Source organism: Dipodomys merriami, unplaced genomic scaffold (assembly GCF_024711535.1).
Source record: "Dipodomys merriami isolate MVZ:Mamm:240054 unplaced genomic scaffold, mDipMer1.0.p SCAF_8, whole genome shotgun sequence".
NCBI classification, from domain to species: Eukaryota; Metazoa; Chordata; class Mammalia; order Rodentia; family Heteromyidae; genus Dipodomys; species Dipodomys merriami.
Genome location: NW_027206401.1, coordinates 62146952 through 62169101, shown reverse-complemented (window position 1 = coordinate 62169101; position 22150 = coordinate 62146952). Strand labels below are relative to the sequence as shown.

Below are 22150 nucleotides of genomic sequence, written 5' to 3'. Positions count from 1 at the left end.
GCTTTTTTCTACTTTGGCTGGCTTCTAAACACTATCTCAAGCCTCCTGAATAGCTAAAATTACGGTTGTGAGCCACCAGTCCCCAGCTTCTCTAAACTAGCAATTAGGGAAAGTTTTGTGAACTCACAAAAAAGGTGAAGCCTCTCTTGCTAAAAGTTTTTTTTTTTGTTGTTTGCTTGTTTTTTTTTGCAAGTATTTTGTCTAAACTTGAAACAGTCAATAGCTCAACTTTTCTGCCCCTTGTCATTTAAGATATGTGTAGCAAAATCTTCTTAAGTTTATGATCAGTACTAATTTATTTTATTTTTCTTTTTTAGTTTTCTTTAAATCTTATCAAGATACATCTAGATGGTAAGCTGTTTAACATCTGTTTACTCATTAGGATTTTATTTATACTGAAGTATTCCATAGGAATAAAAGATTAAATCTTATTTGTTACTAACATAGTCATTCATATAATATATATTTAACAAAGGACATAAATCTTGATGCAATTTCATACTGCAACAAATCTTATTAGAGCCTGTTTTTATTTGTAAAATAATGTAGAATCTCCTTTAACATACTGACAGCATTATTAGATATATGCTTAATGTTAAACTTTTCGTTCATGATTTGTCTATCTTAACAGTTGATGTCTTTCCCTTTTGTTTTCCTCCAGGACCAGAGAGTGATCCTATAGAGATTATTTTAAATACCTCTGATCTAACTAAATGTGAATGGTGTAATGTTAGGAAATTACCAGTTGTGTTTCTTCAGGCAACACCAGCAGTTTATCACAAGTTGAGCATGCAACTGCAAATGAGTAAGGAGGATAAAGTTTGGAATGACTGTAAAGGAATCAGTAAGCTAACAAGTAAGTGTGTTAAACAACTTCTAACCAGAGTCACAAACTACTGAATAGCAAAGAGTGAGTACAAGACAGTTGATGTCTATAGATTTGTGTACTTTGAAAGAAGGCATTGAAATATTTCTTGTAATACTGTTCAGATGAGGAAAGGCCCTACAAAAATAGGCTGAAGGGGGCTGGGAAGGTGGCTCAGTGGTAGAGCGCTTGCCTTGCATGCATGAGGCCCTGGGTTCGATTCCTCAGCACCACATAAGCAAAAAGAAAAAAGCCGGAAGTGGCGCTGTGGCTCAAGTGATAGAGCACTAGCCTTGAGCTGAAGAGCTGAGGGACAGCGCCCAAGCCTAGAGTTCAGGCCCCATGACCGGACTCCCCCAACAAAAAAAATGGCTAAGATAAACTTGTCCATTTGAAACCTTTTCAAAGTGGGCTAAAATCCAGATCATCTGCATCTGTAATACTCCCTAATCCAAGTAAAGTGAATATGACTTGATATCAATGTTAAGTTTATATTTACCATATATATCTGAAAATCCTTGAGGTAGAAAGTTTACAAGTTCATAGTCTTCATCCAATATAATGAAGAGACTGTTGTCTAGTTTCTTTCCCTCCACCTTTAACATGAATAACAAGGCACAACTGTTAGCACATTTCAGTAGGATTTACTGTTTCAGCTTAATAATGAGTGAATGGTAGCGGTCACTTGACAATTTCACCTTTATATTTTCTAGAGAGTTACCTATTAACTTGTTAAAATTATATATTAACTTGTTCCTTTGGCCTTACAGTCATATTTGTTTTTTTTTTTAGGTTTGGAAGAACAATACATAATTTTAATTTTTCAGAATGCTCTTGATCCTCATGCAAACATGGTATTTGAAAGTATCATTAATGACATTGGTTTGAAGAATAATGTTTCCAATTTTTTTGCAAAAATTCCTTTTGAAGAAGCCAATAGCAGACTTGTTGCCTGTACAAGAAGCTATGAAGAAAGTATCAAAGGAAGTTGTACACAAAAAGAAAACAAAGTTAAAACTGTAATTATATTTAAGTTTTTCAAAATAATTTTAAATGGTTAATCTTATTTATTTGGTTTTGTGGTACTGGGGATCAAACCCAGGGCCTCACAAATGCTCTAAAAGCACCCTCCCACTGAATTTCAACCCCAGCTCCAATAAATGGGTAATTTAAGAAAATGTTTTATTATAATACTGTACACTTCTGTGTTTGTTTTGTTTGTTTAATGTCTGTGCAGGTGCCAGAGCTTGACCTTAGGGCCTTGAGTTCTCACTCATGGCAGGTGCTCTGTCTCTTGAGCCATGCCTCCAGTTAGTATGCTGTTGGATTTTTAAATTCTGTTTGGAATTTTTGTTCATATGATGTATTCTTACATCAAAGCATTAATAATGGATAAGGTTTTTTTTTTATATCATGGTACTTAATATAGATCTCAGAATCGCTTTAAGTTCCAGTTACAGAATCGCTTTAAGTTCTTTTCAGCCTTTTGCTTCTGTTCCATCTGATTTCCTCTGCTATACATGTATACACAATACTACATTCAAATAGATTGTTACCTCGTGTCTTAGGTTTGAAGGAGTTTTGGTCTCTTGTCTGCAGTATCATACATTTATATGTTACCTTTACATACATAGTTGAAAATTGGGGAAGTAAGGAATGTATACTATTTGACCTTAATGGTCAAAAGTGTATCTCAGATTATACAGAACTGACATAAGTCAGTTAGATAATGCTGAAGTGAAATGAATGAAACAAGTATGGTATCACTGTACTACTATAACACTTCTACAGTTACAGTGTTACAGTGTTGCTGATTGAATTTGTCAGGAATAATTCTCTCAGCCTGGGCCTATATACTTGGAAATATGACAGTCTGAAGCACAATATTTTGTTGTTTTTTCCAAGATAGTTCTTTGTTTTTGTAGTTCTAACTGGCATCATCACACCCAGCTGAAACTTTTTTTTTTTTTTATTGTGGGGTTTAAACTCGGCCTGGGCGCTGTCCCTCAGCTCTTCAGCTCAAGGTGAGCACTTTACCACTTGAGCCACAGTGCCACTTCCAGATTTTTGGTGGTTAATTGGAGATAAGAGTCTCATGGACTTTCCTTACCTGGGCTGGTTTTGAACTTGGATCCTCATATCAGCCTCCTGAGTAGCTAGGATTATAGGCATGAGCCACCAATACCTGGCCAACTTTTTTTTTTTTTTTTTTTTTTTTTTACACTTCTGTGATTCAAACCCAGGTCCTCAAGGATGCTAAGCAAATGCTGTTCCAGTTAGTTACACCTCCAGCCCTAAGGCACAGTCTTAATAGTTGAACAAGGCCTCACACAAGTTTTTCAGATATCCTTTTCAAAGTTGTCTCTGCTGTGGAAGGAAAGAGCTGTACAAGCCATAAGACAACTGGAATGAATTCAAATTTCATTGGAAATCTCTTCCCTCTAAGACCCCATGCTTCATTTAGCTCTGTGGAGGGCTGCATCTTATGGCACTGTGCTCCTGAGCCTCTGCCCCACATCCCACAGATTGCTCGTCATTGAACTTAGGCAACCACATAATCTAATTCTATGTTGCAAGGATAAAGCACTGGAAAACCATTACTTACATACATTGGGGGACTATCATAGTCTAGAAGCTGCAATGTAAATAGAAGATACCTCCAAGTCCTGCCTTTTTCTTGCTTTAACTGTTCAGCATCTTGCGTACTTTTCAAGATTTATATTTTTAATCTCTTACTTGAAAAGTTTTCTGAGTTGTGCTTGCTGTTTTTATAGAAAAATTTCCTGATTTAACTTGGTGAATTGATTATTTAACTTCCTTTACTTAGGTGTCCTTTGAATCTAAAGTGCAAGCTAGAAACAAGCAGGAATTTCAGTTTTTTGATGATGAGGATGAAACTGGAGAGAACCATACCATCTTCATTGGACCTATAGAAAAGTGAGAAACTCTTCTTCATTTGCAGTGCTTTAGATTTCTTTTCTGTTTCCTTACATTTCAGTTATATATACCTAAAGCTTGCTTTTATTTTATTTTACTACAGATTGATAGTATACCCACCACCTCCAGCTAAGGGGGGCATCTCTGTTACTAATGAAGACCTGCACTGTCTAAGTGAAGGAGAATTTTTAAATGATGTTATTATAGACTTTTATTTGAAGTAAGTTTAATATTTTACAACTTTTTAACATTGTTATTTTATATCTGTTTTTATTCTAAAATCAAAAGTGCTTCATTTAGTTCCCTTTATTGCTTTTTTGACCATGTTTAGTCTATCTCTTCTGTGTTTCTGTATTGAACCCAGAGCCTTATGTATGGAAGGCAAGTGCTCCATATTCTGTCTTCACATTTTTTAAAATGAGAATAATTTCTAAAGTGGCTGTGAGGATTAAATGAAATAATATCTGATAAGTGGTAGAGAAAATTTCCAGCATATATACAAAATCTCCCTAAATTAAGACTTATTGTGTGCTTACTGGTTTGCAATATACATGCGCATGTGTATGAAACAAAAGTGGACTTAGCATCAATATGCCTAGTGCTAATGTTTTCTATTTCATTTCAGTGTTTGTCAAAGCAAAACATTTTTATTCTGGCAGTTGACACCCATTCATTTGACTTTAGAGCCTACTAATGATTTTACACAACTATTTGGTGTGAAAAAAGTTGTAAAGAGAAATGCTATCATGGCTAATTTTTCTTAAGGCCACCTTGATAGGCATGTGCATTGTGGAAGTCTGGAAGAGAGATGATGTAAGAAGGTTTGTTAAGATGCTTCATTTGGAGTTAAGAAGTAACACTGAGAGGTCTTGCAAGAGCATGAATTAGAAATAGAGCCAACAGGACTCTATTTGATTAAACAGATATTAAGGAGGATAGACGATCAGGGAACTAAGTGCAAAAGCAGAACTGCCCCAAGATCCAGCAACCTTACTCTAGGTAACTATTCAAAAGACTTTGAAATGGAAACCACTCTACTATCCATCAATAGATAATGAATAAACAAAATATGGTACATACATATAATGGAATATTCTTACAGAGAGAAAGAAATACTATCACATTTTACAGTAAGGTGGATCTACTTTGAGGATTGGCCTCTAATCATGTTCTTCTAGATCTCAGCCTTCTGATTAGATAGGATTATAGGCAGGAACCATTATGTCCAGTTTCAATTCTGTTCTTAAAAGAAAATGTTATAGTTCTGGCCAGTGTGGTTCCCCTTATGTTAGTTACATTTTTGAAGAAATCAACAATTCATTCACATCATCCAGTGAGCTGATGCCTTTTGTAGGAATCAGAGTTGGCTTAATGCAAGTGGTGTTTCAAGTAACATAGTTTTCATTATAAACTGAGCTTTGGTATTAGCAAATGTTTTAAGTAACAGGTCTCAGGGTTGGAGTCTTGGCTTGGAGTGTCACCCAATGAACAAGAATGTCAAATACCGAGTGTAAGTCCTAGTCTTGGCTCAAAAAGAAGTAACAGGTCTCAAGAAAGAATATGCTCTGAGCCGGGCACTAGTGGTTTACATCTATAATCCTAGCTACTGGGCAGGCTGAGATTTGAGGATCGTGGTTCAAAGTCAACCCAAGCAAGGAAAGTCTGGGAGAATCTTATCTTCAATAAACCACTCAGAAAACCGGAAGTGGTGCTGTGGCTCAAGTGGTAGAGCACTCACCTTGAGCTGAAGAGTTGAGGGACAGCACCCAGGCCCAGAGGTCAAGCCCCACAACCGACAAAAAAGAAAAAGAGAAAAGAATACACTCTGAAGGTGGCCAAACAAAAGCATTTTTGTTTTTCATTCGACTTTTAGAATATCCTTGTGATAGAATGAAGTTGGTCATAAGCTTGTTTGTATGCCTTCTATAAGAAACTTTATAACAGACAATTAAGTTTATTATAATTTACCTTTGCAAAGTAAAGGCCATTGCATTTGATATAGAAATAGATCCATGGATAGGATATATATAGTTCAAGGAATTGTTTAAAGTGAAATAAATCATACACAGACAGTAGCTTAAGATAGAATCCCCAACTTAAAGTCAACAGTTTAGTGAGCTTCTAATACATTCAGAAATTGTATAACTGTCATTGCAATTAATATTAGAAAATTTTCATTACTCTGGTGGGTAATAGCCCTCATTTTACATTTCTTACCAACCTTACTCCTGAGCCTAGGTCTCTATGGATTTGCACTTTCTGGATGACTTATAAAAATGGTGTTATTTGGGGCTGGCTTCTTTCATTTAGCATAATGTTTTCAGGATTCTTCTGTGTTATTGTATATATTAACACTTAATTTCTCTTTGTTGATATATAATAACCCATTGTACATTTTATTTTTCCAACTACTAATGAGCATGTCTATCATTCATGGTTGATTATTTTTAATTATAATGCTATGAGCATTCCTTAAAAAAATTTTTTTAATCCTGAAGATTTTTATGTAGATACATAGTTACTTCTCTGACTTGGAGTATGTTCTTATTTTAAGTCATGAGATCTTCTGGGCACTGGTATCTCATACCTGTAATCCCAGCAACTGAGGAAGTTGAGTGAGGATTGAGGTTCCAAGCCATCCTGGGCAGGAAAGTCCCCGAGACTCTTATCTCCAATGAACTACCAGAAAACCAAAGGGTCTCAAAGTGATACAGCACTTACCTTGAGCAAAAAAAGCTCAGGGACAGAGTCCAAGCCTCAAGTTTATCATTACCTGAAACTAATCTAGTGATTATCACATCTAGAATATGAGGCAAACTTAACTAATGACTTACTCATCTTTAAAGGATAGATACGATTGCTTATAGCCAAATAAATATTTGTTCACTGCTTAATTAAACTTTACCTGAGCTTTTAGCTGAGGATGTAGTGATGTAGCTCAGTAGTACATTGTGTATGTGGCAATTAGCATTCCCAAGACCTTGAGTTTGACTTGAGCACAAAAATTAAAAAACAACAAAATTAATTGTTACATCTATCATACTGAAATTATTTTTGCTTAAAATAGATACTTGGTGCTTGAAAAACTGAAGAAAGAAGAAGCTGACCGAATTCATATATTCAGTTCTTTTTTCTACAAACGCCTTAATCAGAGAGAGAGGAGAAATCATGAAACAAGTAATCTGTCGTAAGTCAAACTCTGAAAATACTTAACAAACATAAGTCACTTGAATTGAATATTTATACTTACCTACTTAATAACTTAAAGTATACTTAAGTATACTTTATAGTTATCCTTCCAAGGAGAATTGGTCCTAGATTCCCCTCACCTTTGAGAAGTCCTATATATAAAATGTTGGAATATTTTGCTTATATGTCCTCCATATACTGTTATTTCCAGGTTACCTATTGAACAGTGTAACTGTCATATCAAGTATTTGTTCTGTGTTCTTCACCGGGTATTGTGATCTACATGTTCAGTACAAGTGCAGTCTTTCCTCCCAGATATTTTCTGTCCTCAGTTGAATTTATGGATTGCAGTGGTATTTGAAATACAAAGTACTAACCTTTGTAATTCACTTGCTTACTATTTTAATTAAATGCAGCCAGGAGGGTTCATTTCTATTCTTTACAGGTTCATCTTAAGGTCATCTTGTTCTAGCTTTAAGGTATAGCTTTTTTGTTTATATATTTTTTTTGTTTTTCACCACTTTCTATTGAGGCAACATTATTGTATTACTACTTTGTAAATTTAATGCAATTCATAGTTTTGAAATCTCTTGTATATTTGAGATCTAGAGCAGTGTTTCCAATATTTCTTAGATGCTTATAAAATGCAGACTGGTTCTGTTTCATTCTAGCTTTTTCTTTTCTTTCTTTCTTTCTTTTTTTTTTTTTTTTTTTTTTTGGGTCCGGTCGTGGGGCCTGAACTCTGGGCCTGGGCGCTGTCCCTCAGCTCTTCAGCTCAGGGCTAGCGCTCTACCACTTGAGCCACAGCACCACTTCCAGCTTTTTTTCTTTTTGCTTATATGGTGCTGGAGAATCGAACCCAGGGCCTCATGCATGCAAGGCAAGCACTCTACCACTGAGCCACCTTCCTAGCCCCACATTCTTGCTTTTTCATCTAAGAGGAATTGTAGGAATCAGCTTTTTTTTCTTCTTCTTTTTTCCTTGTCTTAGGGCCCTGAGCTCTATTCTTGAGCTTCTTTTTCTCAAGGCCAGCACTCTACCAGCTTGATCCACAGCACCACTTCAGGCCTTTTCTGAGTAGTTTATTGGAAATAAGAGTCTCTTGGACTTTTCTGCACAGGCTGGCTGCAAACCACAATCCTCATATCTTGGCCTCCTGAGAAACTAGGATTACAGCTGTGAGCCACCAGCACCTGGCAAGAATATACTTTTAGTGAGCTTTTTGGATAGTTACTCTCAGACAAGTTAAGATAATATCACACCTGAGTAATTTTACTTAACTTCCTGCCCATATAGTGACAGCTTCCTGCTCTGATCCTTGCTGTTAATTGTCCAGAAGACATGTACAAGATTGGTACATTTTCTTATAGTTGCTGTTGTCTTGAATTTATCTATGGTATGAATATAAACAATATTTTCTGTTTCAGAAGTTCCTAATCTTGTGTCTTCTTGTTGATGGTAGTTAATGATTTTGACCAGTGTTCACAATCTATCCTGCTTTATCTGCTATCAGCTTGTGCTTACTTTTCTTTTCTCCTCACTTATCATAATTCATGTTCCACTGTCTCTCAAATCTGTGGGAATTAAATATTATGGAGAGAAGTTTAGGCCAAGAATCACTTGGCTCTGGACTTCAATAGGACTACAAGACAATAAATCTGTGTTGTTTTACCTACAGAAACAGAAGGAGAGATTCAGTGGTGGGCAATTCCTTATAGTTTTACATTAAATGATCTGCTTTTCCCAGCCTCTTAAACCATCTCATGTAACTCAGCTGTTACTGCTGAGTTCTCATAATTTATAAATCAATACCGAAACATTAAGATTATTTCCAAAGCTTACAGTTTATCTCTTTGTTATAGAATACAACAAAAACGACATGGGAGAGTGAAAACATGGACTCGACATGTAGATATTTTTGAGAAGGATTTTATTTTTGTACCCCTTAATGAAGCGTGAGTAAGAATTTTGTGTAAAAGTAATAGTAGTGTTTTGAAAATATGTTTAATAAGGTGAAGAACTTGTTTTTAAAACTATTTATGTATTATGTGTATTTTCTTGTGAAAGTAATGTAACTTAAAACACTAAATCTGGCAAAGAATAGACTACATATGTACCTTATTCTAAGTTGTCATGATGGTCAATGTGGAATACAGTTATTTTAAGAGTAATAGTGTTTGTGGTCTAGAAAATATCTATAGATATTTTACTTTATGCATTGGTAATAGAACCTGTTTGTGCAAAGAAGAAATAATTGAGAACTAGAAGGAGTTTTCTAAGTAAACAGAGATGCTTAAATTCTTTGTATTCTGATGACTACAGGCTACTCCTCCTCTGCTGACTACAGAGGCAGTGATAAACAATATAGAATTACTAACCAGTTAGGACTCAAGGGTTTTCTTGGGTTTTTTTTTTTTTTTTTGTCCTCCAGCCAGACAGCATGAGGAATTCTTGTAATTAGAAAATTGGGTTTATCTTTTCAGCAGGGTAAGCATGCACCCTGGACGACTCAGATTTCTCAGTAAAGGGTTATTTAAAGGAACTTAAGAAAGAAAACTTAGGTTCCCGTTTGGTGATTTGTGCAGAGTCTCGAGTAGTGGTAGTATGTGTGGATAAAGAAGAAACATTCACTGGGTGCCAGGGGCTCATGCCAGCTACTCAGGAGGTTGAGATCTGGGGATCTCGGTTCAAAGCCAGTCCAGGCAGGAAAGTCCTTGAGACTTATCTCCACCTAACCACCAGAAAAATGGGAAGTGGCACTGTAGTTCAAAGTGGTAGAATGCTAGCCTTGAGTAAAAGAGCTCAGGGTCGCACCCAGGCTCCGAGTTCAAGCCCATGACCAAACAAGAAGAACATTCGTATTTAACAAAAGAGGGAGATTATTGGTGTTTTGTTACACAGTGTTGACCTCTACACAAATTGTGAAATGGCCATTGCCTCGGTTTTTATTATGGTTGCATTTTTTATTATGATTATAGCTTTGCAATTGTTTTTTGTGATTCTTCGTGCTTGTTAATAAACCTAGTGGCACAAGGCTAACTTCTGGCTGTGCTTCTTCACTCTGTCTTTCCATCCCTCTCACTGTGAAAACACATTCATTCCCTTTCAGTATGGCCAAACTAAATCTTTTACCTCTTCCCACAAGAAAAAATTAGTAATTATGAGACATGTGCTCTGTACTTAGCCCAGTTTTGATTGGGCTAAGGTTATAGGTAACATTGGTTATAGATAACTGTGAAGCACAAATTTTTCAATTCTATGTATATTTTAAAATCGTAGTGTCATAATAAAATTTAATTTCTTTATTCTCCTAAATATAAGATTTCTTGAAATTTTATCATATACAGTAACGTGAGACCTACGTATAAGATGAAAGAGAGGAAAGCTATGGTAAGAAATGGATTTCAGAAATTTCTTATAGAAATTAAAATTAATTTAGGGATAGAATTACAGTCCTCGTAGGAACTATGTTGATGGAAGCTAATGCTAGTGCTTCTAGCCATCTACGTAAGATTGTGAACAAACATAAAGGTCAGCACAATTTTCTGCAAGAGGGCTACACCATTATAGATGAAAAAATAGCCAACAAATTTTTTAAAAAGTAACACCATAAATACTGATATCTAATAATTATGTTAATTGGGCTTTTATATGCTGTCATTTTCCAGGTGATGGTAATTTATTTAAAGTTAAGCTCATAAAGTATTTGTTAGAAACAATTGCAGTAAATCTTCAGAAAAGCAAAACTGGGGTTTTTTTAAATTAGAAGTGATCCTTTGACTCAGCTTTGTCCTTTTAGACAGGCAAAAAGAAAAGGGTTTTTCCAAATTTTTAGATGAAACAAAATCTGTAGTTTATCCATATTGTAATAATTAAGAAACATTACAAAATCTGCTAGTCCAATTTTTTTTTCTCTCTTTTTGGTGCCAGTCCTGGCACTTGAATTCAGGGCCTGGGTGCTGTCCCTGATCTTTGTTTTGCTAAAGGCTAGTGCTCTACCACTTAAGCCATAGCTCCTTTTTTGACCCTTTGGTGATTAATTGGAAGTAAGAGTATTGGAGTTCATTGCCCGGGCTGACTTTGAACCATGATCCTCAGTTGCAGCCACCTCAGTAGCTAGGATTACAGGAGTGAGCCACTGGCGACCAGCTTACACTAAATTTTTGTAATACAAATTCTTAGTCATATAAACAAGTGAAAACAGTTTTGTTTTTTTGGGGGGGGCGGGGGGGGGGGGAGTCCGGTCGTGGGGCCTGAACTCTGGGCCTGGACGCTGTCTCTCAGCTCTTCAGCTCAAGGCTAGCACTCTACTACTTCAGCCACAGCGCCACTTCCGGCTTTTTTCTTTTTGCTTATGTGGTGCTGAGGAATTGAACCCAGGGCCTCAGGTATGCAAGACAAGCACTCAACCACTGAGCCACCTTCCCAGCCCTAAGTGAAAACAGTTATAAGCAACTATAAATAATTGTTTGAAAAACATCAGCATTGATAATTTGTTGACAAAGCCAGTGAAAATATTTAATAAATATTAATTGCCAAGTATTTTTCTAGTAATAGAGTTAATCGTTTCTTTATTTTTTTTTTTTTTACAGTGCACACTGGTTTTTGGCTGTTGTTTGTTTCCCTGGTTTGGAAAAACCAAAATATGAACCTAATCCTCATTACCGTGAAAATGGAACCATGCAGAAAAGTTCAGCTGTGGAGGACAGTTGTCTTTCTTCTCCTTTGACCAGTGAAATGGACAGTGGTTCACAAAACTCTCCTGCCAAGCCTGTAATTAAGAAGATGCTAAACAAAAAGCATTGCCTAGCTGTAACGGATTCAAGTGCTGGTCAGGGAGAAAGTGACCTGTGTTTTCGGAGAAACATAGGCAGTGTGAAATGTACTGTGAAAAAAAAAAATCATACTACAAGTGAAAATGAAGACACAAATAAAGGAGAAGCTGCAAGCCAGAAGGTGGTTGATAGGTCTAAAAATGAGAATGGCCTACCGGATGAATGTTTAAGTTCAGTGCATCATCCAGGTATGTACCTTCAAGTTTTGAAATAATTCAGATAGGACTTTGAAATAATTCAGATAGGACTTCTAAGAGGATTAACAGTTTTCTTTTTGTCAGGCATTTTCAGGTAGAATTTACATAAAATTACTTTTCTCATTTTATGTGATTGCATTTTGTAATTGTATATAGTCATATAATCACTACCATAAGGAAGACTGAGCTTTTTATCACTACAAAGATGTCTGGTGTCCCTTTTGCAGTGACGTTCTTTCCTCATTCCTTAGACAACGGCTTTGAAACTATAGTAAAGGCTGAACATCCCTAGTCTGAAATTTGAAATGCTCTAAAATCTGGACTTTTTTTTTTTTTGGCAATTGTGGGGCTTGAACTCTGGGCCTGGGCACTGTCCCTTAGCTCTTCAGCTCATGGCTAGCACTCTACCACTTGAGACACAGCACCACTTCTAAATCTGGACCTTTTTTAATATCAACATTCAGATGTAAAAAAGTCTATACCTGATCTCATATGTCAGATACAGACACAAAACCAAAACACAGATGCACTAAAAATGTTGTATAAAGTTTATTCTGTGATGGTGCATGAAATTTGTGATAATTCACAAATTCAGGATAAATTAGTTGCATAGTCTTTGCTGTGTAAGTTAAATTGAATTCAAGTTGACAATGAAAACATAATTGGATCAGTTAAAGCTCAGTTCCTCACTCCGCACATTCCTGTATTGTGTTCCAGTAGGAAGCTGACGGTTTTTGCCTTTTCTTCTTTCCCGTCTCCTAATAAGTTGGTTTTCATTTCCTTGAATAAGTTTCATATTTTTAGTCCATTATAAAAATCTTACATTTTATTCAGATTCTTTGCTATGTAGTTGGTTGTATCTTCAATCCACAAGTAGTCTTTATACCTTGATAGTAGCATTACACAATGTAGAGATATCAAAACATTAGCTGGGAGTCCATTGCTCATATTTGGCATCCAAGCTACTCACTAGGCTGAGTGATTTCTGAGGATCATGGTTTGAAGGCAGACCAGGCAAGAAAGTACTTGAGACTATTTCCAATAGACTACAAAAAAAGCTGAGGTGTGGAGGTGTAGAGGTGTGGCTTGAGCAAAAGAAGCTCTGGAGCCAGTGCCTAACCCATGAGGTCAAGCCCCAGGACTTGCACCAAAATAAAATAAAACCAGAATCTCCAGTACAAAAAATGTTCCTTTGGGCAGTAATCTTATATGGTCTAAGGTGACTTCAAATAAGAAATGAATTAAAAATTGAAGTGTGGGATTTAAAGCAATGGGACAAAACTTGGAGATTCTTAGTGCCCTATCCTACAGGTTAATGTTTTGGTTGATTAAATAGCTAGTTATTCCTGAGGAAATAGTCTCAGAATTTCCAGTAAATATTGAAGTAAAAACATGTTGAATGTGAATTGTGTAATTAATATCCCTGTCCTATTTACAGTATTTGTCTTTTGGTTATGGCCTGTACAGTTATATTTGTTTAGCTTTTAGTATGAATTTAAATACATAAATTGACAAAATGTTTGACAAAACATTAATTTATCACTTTAGTGTGTGGTAATACTTAATATTCTATGTTTTTCTTAATGATTAATCCAGTGTTGATAATGTCCCTCAGATTGAAAAGCAATTCTCTAAAGTGTGTTTCTTTGTTTTTCATTAGTGGAAAACTTGAGCAAAACTTTATGCTTCCCAAGAGCTCACATGACCAAAAGCTCAGGGAGTAAGTGTATAGGTCAGCTGAGCCTCCCGCTCCACATCTGAGGTGTGTTGAAGTAGTGTGTGCTGGGCACACAGTGGTGGCATGTTGAAGGAATAAGAAAAATCTGTAAACATGCTGTCATTTCATTAATAACTCTGCAATTGACCATAGGTCCCTTTATTAAAGCTGACAGCCTATAAATGTATTTTACACAGTTTTAACATAATTTCTTCTGTCAAATAGTCACTAGTATTAACCCCTTAGTATCAGATAACATACTATAGTGAGAATTATCTTACTTTAGAAGTGTGTGTGTGTGTGTGTGTGTGTGTGTGTGTGTGTGTGTGTGTGTGTGTGTGTGTGTGTGTGTGTGTGTGTGTGTGTGTGTGTGTGTGTGTGTGTGTGTGTGTGTGTGTGTGTCATGGGACTTGAACTCTGGACATGGGTCCTGTCCCTCAGTTCTTCAGCTCAAGGCAAGCACTCTACCACTTGAGCCACAGCTGGATGCCACCAGTGCCTGCTAAGCCCTTATTTGCTTTAGGTTATTTTATAGGCAGGGTCTTGCTTTTTAACCATTTAAAAATAACTTAAAAGCCTACAAAGGTAAATTCATGCTTTTAAATTTTTTAATGGCATTTATTTTTAAACAGGTCTTAACTTTAATATTGACGATGCTGACTCAATTCCCTTCTAAATCTTCTTTTTAGAGTTTCATTTCCTAAGATTCTTTCAGTAAAAGAATGACTTTTAACAACTTAGATTCTTAGAATGGACCTTTAAAAGTATCCATTTCAGCCGGGCACAGGTGGCTCATGCCTGTAATCCTCAGGAAGCTGAGATCTGAGGATCACTGTTCAAAGCCAGCCTGGGCAGAAAAGTCCATGAGACTCTTATCCCCAATAAACCACTAGAAAACTGGAAGTGATGCTGTGGCTCAAGAGGTAGAGCGAGCGCTTGCCTTGAGCTGAAGAGCTTAGGGATAGCTCCCAGGCCCAGAGTTCAAGCCCCATGACCAAAAAAAGTATCCATTTCAACCTTTTTTTCCCATGAAGCAGTTCATTTTCTGCTACCAGCACCTATATTTTCCCCAAAGCAACTGTGTTTACTTTTTGTGATCTTTCAATCTTTAGTGGATAATTTTCTTTATTTCACAATTTTTAATGTACTGTGTTATTTTGTGTTCTACAGTTTGCTGTTCCTGTTATTTGGACATTTGTATTATTTTTCAGACTACAATAGCTCCCATTATATCTGAGCTGGGTACCAGTGGCTCTACTTGTAATCCTAGCTACTCAGGAGGCTAAGATCTAAGGATTGCAATTCAAAGCCAGCTCAAGCGGGAAAGTCCATGAGACGCTTATCTCTAACCACCATAAAGTCTTAAATAGAGCTATAGTTTAAGTATAGAGTGACAGTGTTGGGCAAAAAAAATAGGTGTCTGGTATATCTAGTACACACAATATGTACATGTATATACATATGTATTTAAGCATAATCTATAAGTATATTTAAATGTAATCATGAATCTGAGAACTTTTTAAATTTTAATGAATCTCAGACCCTAAGTAGTAGAAACATTTCTATAATTAACGTGTTTTTCTATAATTAACAGGTTTTTATTGAAACTTACTTTTTACCTGGGATATTACATGCTAAAGCAGATTTATCTACTCTGCAGTAATCAATTCCTTACTAGCATAGGATTCCTTTGAATTATATAGGGATAGCTTTTTTATTTTAGGATATTTCTTATTATTCTAGATGGCTTAAGCAAAATCAGGCTAAACTATGGTGACCAATCAGCTGAAGGAGCTAAAATGCTCGAAGATGGACTCATTGACTTCTCAGAGGATCAAGACAACCAGGTAAAGCCTGATACTTGCAAAAGTTCCAATGTGTGTTTTGTTTTGTTGTGTTTGTTCCAGTCCTGGGGCTTGAACTCAGGGCCTGGGCACTGTCCCTGAGCTTCTTTTGCGCAAGGTTAGCACTTTATCACTTGAGCTACAGCTCTACTTACGGCTTTTTCTGTTTATGTGATACTGAAGAATCGAGGCCAGGGCTTCATTCATGCAAGCACTCTACCACTAAGCCACATTCCCAGCCTCCAATGTTTTATCTAAGTTTTTCTTTAGAATCTAAGAAGCTACACCTTTGACAATAACTCATCATACTTCCTAGATGTGGGTCAGATCTCAAAACATGTCTGGTTTTCGAGTTGGAAATCCCCAGGATTAATGTATTCATATTAATACCTTGCAGTTTTTGTTTGGTTTGCTATTGTGAATGGGCTGAACTCTTAATATTGCCTCAGAATGTTTTCATATAAAGTTCTTTTTTGCCAAAGTCTGTCAAGCTCAGTGGTAGTCCTCGGGCTTTGATTCCCAATGTCATATTTTAAGAAAGCAATTCTTTCTTTCCAGTTCAGCCACCACCATGCCTGCTTCCTCTGTCAATATAATCATGGGCCATACTTTACCTTTAGTTTAACGACATTGAAGAAAATTTGGTTAATTTTTCAAATATGTGTGGTATACAAGCACAGGAAATTTTTTTTTTTTTTTTTTTTTTTTTTTTGGGTCCGGTCGAGGGGCCTGAACTCTGGGCCTCGGTGCTGTCCCTCAGCTCTTCAGCTCAAGGCTAGCGCTCTACCACTTGAGCCATAGTGCCACTTCCGGCTTTTTTCTTTTTGCTTATGTGGTGCTGAGGAATCGAACCCAGGGCCTCATGCATGCAAGGCAAGCGCTCTACCACTGAGCCACCTTCCTAGCCCCAGGAAATATTTTTTAAAGATAAATTTTGTCGCTTCAGTTAAAAAGGAGTATTTTTTGAGAAGAAAGATCATAAGAATCCTACAGCATACTATTTTCTTAATTTTCTAACTTTTGTTTAGTTAGAACAAACTTTGAGTTTACCCTAACAAAGAAGACGATGACTTCATTCTCTCCAATATCTTCTTGGGAACAACAGAACTTAGGGGGGAACGGGGGCTTGTGGAGAAGAGTGGTGGTTCTTTGGTTTGCATTGTATTGCTGTAAAGCGTTGTTTTTCCCTTTAGTTTTTATAGGTTGAGTATTCCTAATCTGAAACCCAAAATAACCCTCAAAATTTTTATGTGAATTTCAGATATTCAGACTAAGAATGTTTATGTGGTAATGTCTATGCACGTATTCTAGAATCCAGAAAACTTTTGAAGTCTGAATCATTTCTGGGCTTATAGCACTTATCTGTTAATGTAATCTAATTATTGCTACTATTGATTATTCCAGCCTAAAATTTCTAGGGTTTTTCTCATTGAAAAAATAAGAAAAGCCTCATTCACTTTACATTCATGACAGAGAAAGATACATCCTAAAATCATTTTCTCTCAAATGAAGTAAATATGTAGTTTTGTTTAAAAAATTAAAAGTTGCCAAATCCCCTTAAATTTTTGTGCTATGAGAAAAATTATAAAAGAAATAAATGTTATTCATGTCCCATTGTAAAATAATTTGTAATCTTTTAGAGATTTATTTATTCTATATGGAGTAAATGAATTTCTAGTAAATTTCTGATTGTTCTCACTAAAATGTCAGTGTTGTAGCATTAGATAATTGGAATAAAGTAACAATGAAAGTTAGTGTTTGATTACTTACATAGAAATTTTTTCCCCATAATTGGTACAAGGAATTTTTTTGTCCTTGATGATAGTACATTTGGTTATTGTTTATTTAGATAACAGTTTTCTAATACTAACTGTAGACTGTTTTTATAGGATGATAGCAGCGATGATGGATTCCTGGCTGATGACAACTGCAATTCAGAAATAGGGCAGTGGCACTTAAAGCCTACTCTGTGTAAACAGTAAGTATTAATTCTATATTTTATAAGCAGTTTGATGTTTCATTTAAGTACATTCTGAATAAAATGACTGGGAAGTTTTTATATAAAAACACTTCAGGAGAATTCACAAATGTTGTCAGAATCTTTGAGAAAGTATGAGACATTCTCTCCAGGGCAAGGAGTAATAACTTTAGCCTTCTCTTTGTTAGTGTTAAATAGTATCATGTATGTCAATAAGTAACATGGGTCCGATACCAGTGGCTCATGCCTGTTGTAATCCTAGCTACTCAGAAGGCTGAGATCTCAGGATCACAGTTCAAAGTTAGCCAGGGCAGGAAAGCCTGTGAGACTCTTATCTCCAATAAACCACTCAGAAAAACAGAAGAGGTGCTGTGGCTCAAGTGGTAGAGCACTAGCTAGCCTTGAACTGAAGAGCTGAGGGACAGCGCCTAGGCCCAGAGTTCAAGCCCCAGGACCAACAAAATATAGTAACATGGGCTTGGGCCTTGTTTACGTTAGGTCTGTAGCTAGGTTAAGAGGACTAAAGGACAAGGTTCAGATGCTATACCTGGAAAAGTCATTGTTGGTTTTCAGAAGGACATGTGCATTCTCAAACTCCTTAGATGATAAAGTATGACCTACATATAGAAAATGTTGGCAGAAACTCAAGGGACTTGTATGGCAAACCTCCTTTATATAAGGAAATCTGGAGACCATCAATAGTTGATAATTTGTTCCAGAGTTGGGGTATGGCTTGATGGAAGCATGTGATTAGTATGCACAAGGCTCTGGATTCACTTCTTAGTGTGGAGCTGGGACAGGGAAAGGTATGTGCTCCAAATCCTTAAAATATTAGCCAGGAAGAACTGAGGTCCTCAGACATTTCAGAACTTTGACATTATGTTAGAGTCCTTACTTTAGATAAATACTGTTTTATAAAAGTTTGGATCGACCTAGTGAGTGTTTTGAAGTAGAATCATGGGGCAAATAATACTACTACATTGGATATATTTTGTTTTCTACAATAGACTTTAATTAAAAATGAAACTTTTTTTAGGTCTGGGAATGTGGCTTAATGGTAGATTGCTTGCCTAGCATGCATGACACCCTGGGTTTGATTCTTCAGTTAACACATTCTTCAGTAACACATAAACAGAAAAAGCCGGAAATGGCACTGTGGCTAAAAGTGATAGAGAGGCTCAGGGACAGTCCCAGGTCTTGAGTTCAAGCCTCAGGATTGGTGCCTCCTCCCCCCCCCAAAAAAAAAAAAAAAAGATTTTTAGATTATTATATGTCTCTATTTTTCTTTCATTTGTTTTTAGAATATGAGGTTTAAATGTTAATACTTGTGTCAGGGACCCAGTATACACCTGTAATCATAGCTGCTCAGGAGGCTGAGATCTGAGGATCCCAGTTCAAAGTCAGTCCGAGCAAGAAAGTCTGTGAGACTCTTAAGTCCAGTTAGCCACCAAAATGCTGAAAGTGGAACTGTGGCTCATATGGTAGAATGAGCATTAGCCTTAAGACAAGAGTTTAGGGACAGCACTAGATCCTGAGTTCAAGCCTCAGGACTGACACAAACAATGAAATTTTCATGTTTATTTTGACTTTCTACCAAATTCTGAAGAAATTTAGGAACCTTTTGGTGATTTAATGTCTAAAACTCAAATATAGTTCAAAACTTAGTGTTTAATCATATAATGTTTAATGTAGCTATAGGTATTAAAATATTATTGGACTATATATATATGTCTTTAAGGATTACTTCTCCCTCCTCCCAGTAATTACTGGACAAATAAGAATAATTTTGAAGGTTTTAAATCTTTTTTTTTTTTTTTTTTTGTCAGTCATGGATCTTGAACTCTGGGCCTGGGCACTGTCCCTGAGCTCTTTAACTCAAGGCTAGTGCTCTGCCACTTAAGCCACAGTGCCACTTCTGGTTTTCTGGTGGTTAATTGGAGATAAGAGTCTCGTGGACTTTCCTGCCCAGGCTGGCTTTGAATTGTTACCCTCAGATGTCAGCCTCTGAGTAGTTAGGATTATAGGAGTGAGCCACCAGCACCCAGCGGTTTTAAATCTTGCTGTACTATTTCAATCTGTTCATGCTTTGTAACATTATAAAGTCTGCAACTTTTGGTCCTTTCTACCCTACAGACCTTGTATCTTACTTATGGACTCACTTAGAGGCCCTTCTCGGTCAAACGTTGTCAAAATTCTAAGAGAGTAAGTTTAAAATTGTACCCCTGCTTTGTTTCATATTCCAATAGAGATGAGGTAGTATGTGCATTTACATCTGTGTTTTCTTATTATATATGCATTATTGTAGGTATTTAGAAGTAGAATGGGAAGTTAAAAAAGGAAGTAAAAGAAGCTTTTCCAAAGATGTAATGAAAGGCTCTAATCCAAAAGTTCCACAGCAAAACAACTTCAGTGATTGTGGTGTGTACATCTTGCAATACGTAGAGAGCTTTTTTGAGGTAAGTTTCAATTCATTGGATTTCATATAATAATGAAATGCTGTATTTGACTTTATTTTCATATAATAAACATAATGAGTAGGTATTTTGTAGAGAGTTTGCAAAGTAAATTCTTTTTTTTTTATTAAGTAATTGTTCAGAGAGGTTACAATTCCATGTTGTTATGAGTACAATGTTAATTGACCAATGTCACCTCTTCCCATTGTATTTCAAAAATGATTCCAGGGAGCAAACAAATTTCCCAAATTGGAGAACTTTTAAGAAAAAATACTATTTATTGGGCTGAAGACACAGGTCAAGAGATAAAGTGCCTAACATACACAACACCCCAAGTCCAGCTTCCAGCACCAACAAAACAAATGAAAAATACTGCATTTAAAAGCTAGGCATCAATGGCTCACACCTGTAATACTAGCTACTCAGGAGGCTGAGATCTGAGGATCACAACAGCTTACTGATCTCTAGTCTAAGGCTTGTTGACCTGCCCTGACACTGACCAACTTCCCCTCCCACTGGTGCTTTTCACCTTAACAGAAACCTGCTGTGATCCAGACTAACTCCTGCTTCTGCTTCCCCCTCACACATATACTAATTGAGGTATTTATGCTCGCAGCTCCATTTGCCACTGTTTGTCTTTTTTTAATCATTCTTCCTTTGAGTTCAAAAGGAGACTATCTAGTTAGGTTATCTCCTTTCTTCCAAATGCATGCATTATCCCTGCTGCTCCTCTGAGCTCAGCAGTTTCTTTTGGGTGCTGTCCTGGAGTCTCTTTGTGCTCAAGACTAGCATTCTATCACTAAAGCCACAGCGCCACTTCTGTTTTTTCTGAGCAGTTTACTGGAGATGAGTTTCCCTTTTCTGCCCTGGCTGGCTTGGAACCCTGATGCTCAGATCTGAGCCTTCTGAACAGCTAGGATTACAGGCATGAGCCATTGCCTTGCTACATCAGTTTCTTGCTGCTTTTCCTACTTTACATTTTATAGGGGCTTTTTGTTGCTGTTAAAAGGAAATTTTTCATATGGCCTAACAGTGCTTGTGTGAACCAGTCTTTATTAAAGCATATTGCTTCATTTTTCTAATTCTAGTAGATTTCATCCAGCTAGAAATCATTGTTTCTTTTTTTGTGTGATGTCTTTTCTTTTTTCTTTTTTCTTTTTTCTTTTTTTTGTCTCCATACCATTCTGCCCTGTTGCTTCTGTTACTCCTTGCCTGGCTGACATCTGCACATTGTTCAGGTTTAGTGTAAAGAACAGATCTTTTTGAAATTGTGTTGAGCTCTCAGATGTTTATTTTCATACTTCCTGCTCTACATTCCTGCCTGTCTTTGTCATATCCATTGTTTTAGTTGTTGAATTACTACACACCTTTCATTTGTTTGTTTATTGTGCCAGAACTGGAGCTTGAACTCCGAGCCTCATACTCTCACCTAGCTTTTTTCTCTCTTTTTTTAGTCAGTCAACAACATTTATTGAGCACCTAGCTTTTTTCTCTTAAGGCAGGAACTCTACTGTTTAAGCCAGAGCTTCAATAAAAAGCCAGACAGTAAATATTTTAGGGTTTCTAGCCATATGGCTGTTAGGTAAATTAAAGTAGGCAGGTTTAATTAAGTAGCCAATAAATAGAACACCATGCCAGTATTGTGGTAGGAAGAGACGTTTATTTATTCTGAACTGCCTGCCCCCTGCCCTGCCTAGTGGAGAGGCTTGGCCAAAAGGGCCTTGAGGGCTGGTTTGCCCTGCCTTAACTAGGAAGGGGTTGTGGGGGAGGGGTGGTGTTTGTGGCCAGATAAGGAACATGTGGCACCACCAGATTTGGATGTGACCTTAGAGCCTAGGACCCTCCCACAGTGTGTCCCATGGGAGGTGTGGTTGGGGCGAGGCCCAGGATGTGACTTTGGAGGAGGGGGAGGTGACTGGCTCAAAGTGTGCCAGTTACTAGGTGACATAGGTACTGGGGAGACTTAGCCAAAAGGAGCCTGCCTCACCTTCCCAGGGTGGACCTTACAATGGCCTATCTTTGCTACTCTCAGTTCAACTGTTGTAAAAATAGTTAACAGACCATATGTGAGTTAGTGTGTCCATGTTCCAGTAAAACTTTATTACAAAGGCAGGTGGTGTGTAGATTTTGGCTTG

General features: G+C 36.8%; 1 protein-coding gene across 7 annotated transcripts in view; it reads left to right on the top strand.

Moving 5' to 3' along the window:
* The window catches only part of Senp6 (SUMO specific peptidase 6), a 106300-nt gene that overhangs the window by 75879 nt on the left and 8271 nt on the right, over nt 1-22150 (top strand). For 6 of the 7 annotated variants that reach the window (XM_070010572.1, XM_070010570.1, XM_070010571.1 and 3 more), the window contains 12 exons: nt 318-351; nt 662-856; nt 1658-1884; nt 3693-3802; nt 3906-4022; nt 6870-6989; nt 8854-8946; nt 11584-12014; nt 15484-15587; nt 17474-17562; nt 19696-19764; nt 19868-20018. In XM_070010572.1, the coding sequence (XP_069866673.1) occupies nt 318-351; nt 662-856; nt 1658-1884; nt 3693-3802; nt 3906-4022; nt 6870-6989; nt 8854-8946; nt 11584-12014; nt 15484-15587; nt 17474-17562; nt 19696-19764; nt 19868-20018 (1740 nt within the window). Of the gene's footprint in view, nt 1-317; nt 352-661; nt 857-1657; nt 1885-3692; nt 3803-3905; nt 4027-6869; nt 6990-8853; nt 8947-11583; nt 12015-15483; nt 15588-17473; nt 17563-19695; nt 19765-19867; nt 20019-22150 lie in introns of those variants that run through there. The other variant, XM_070010577.1, reaches the window with a different exon arrangement.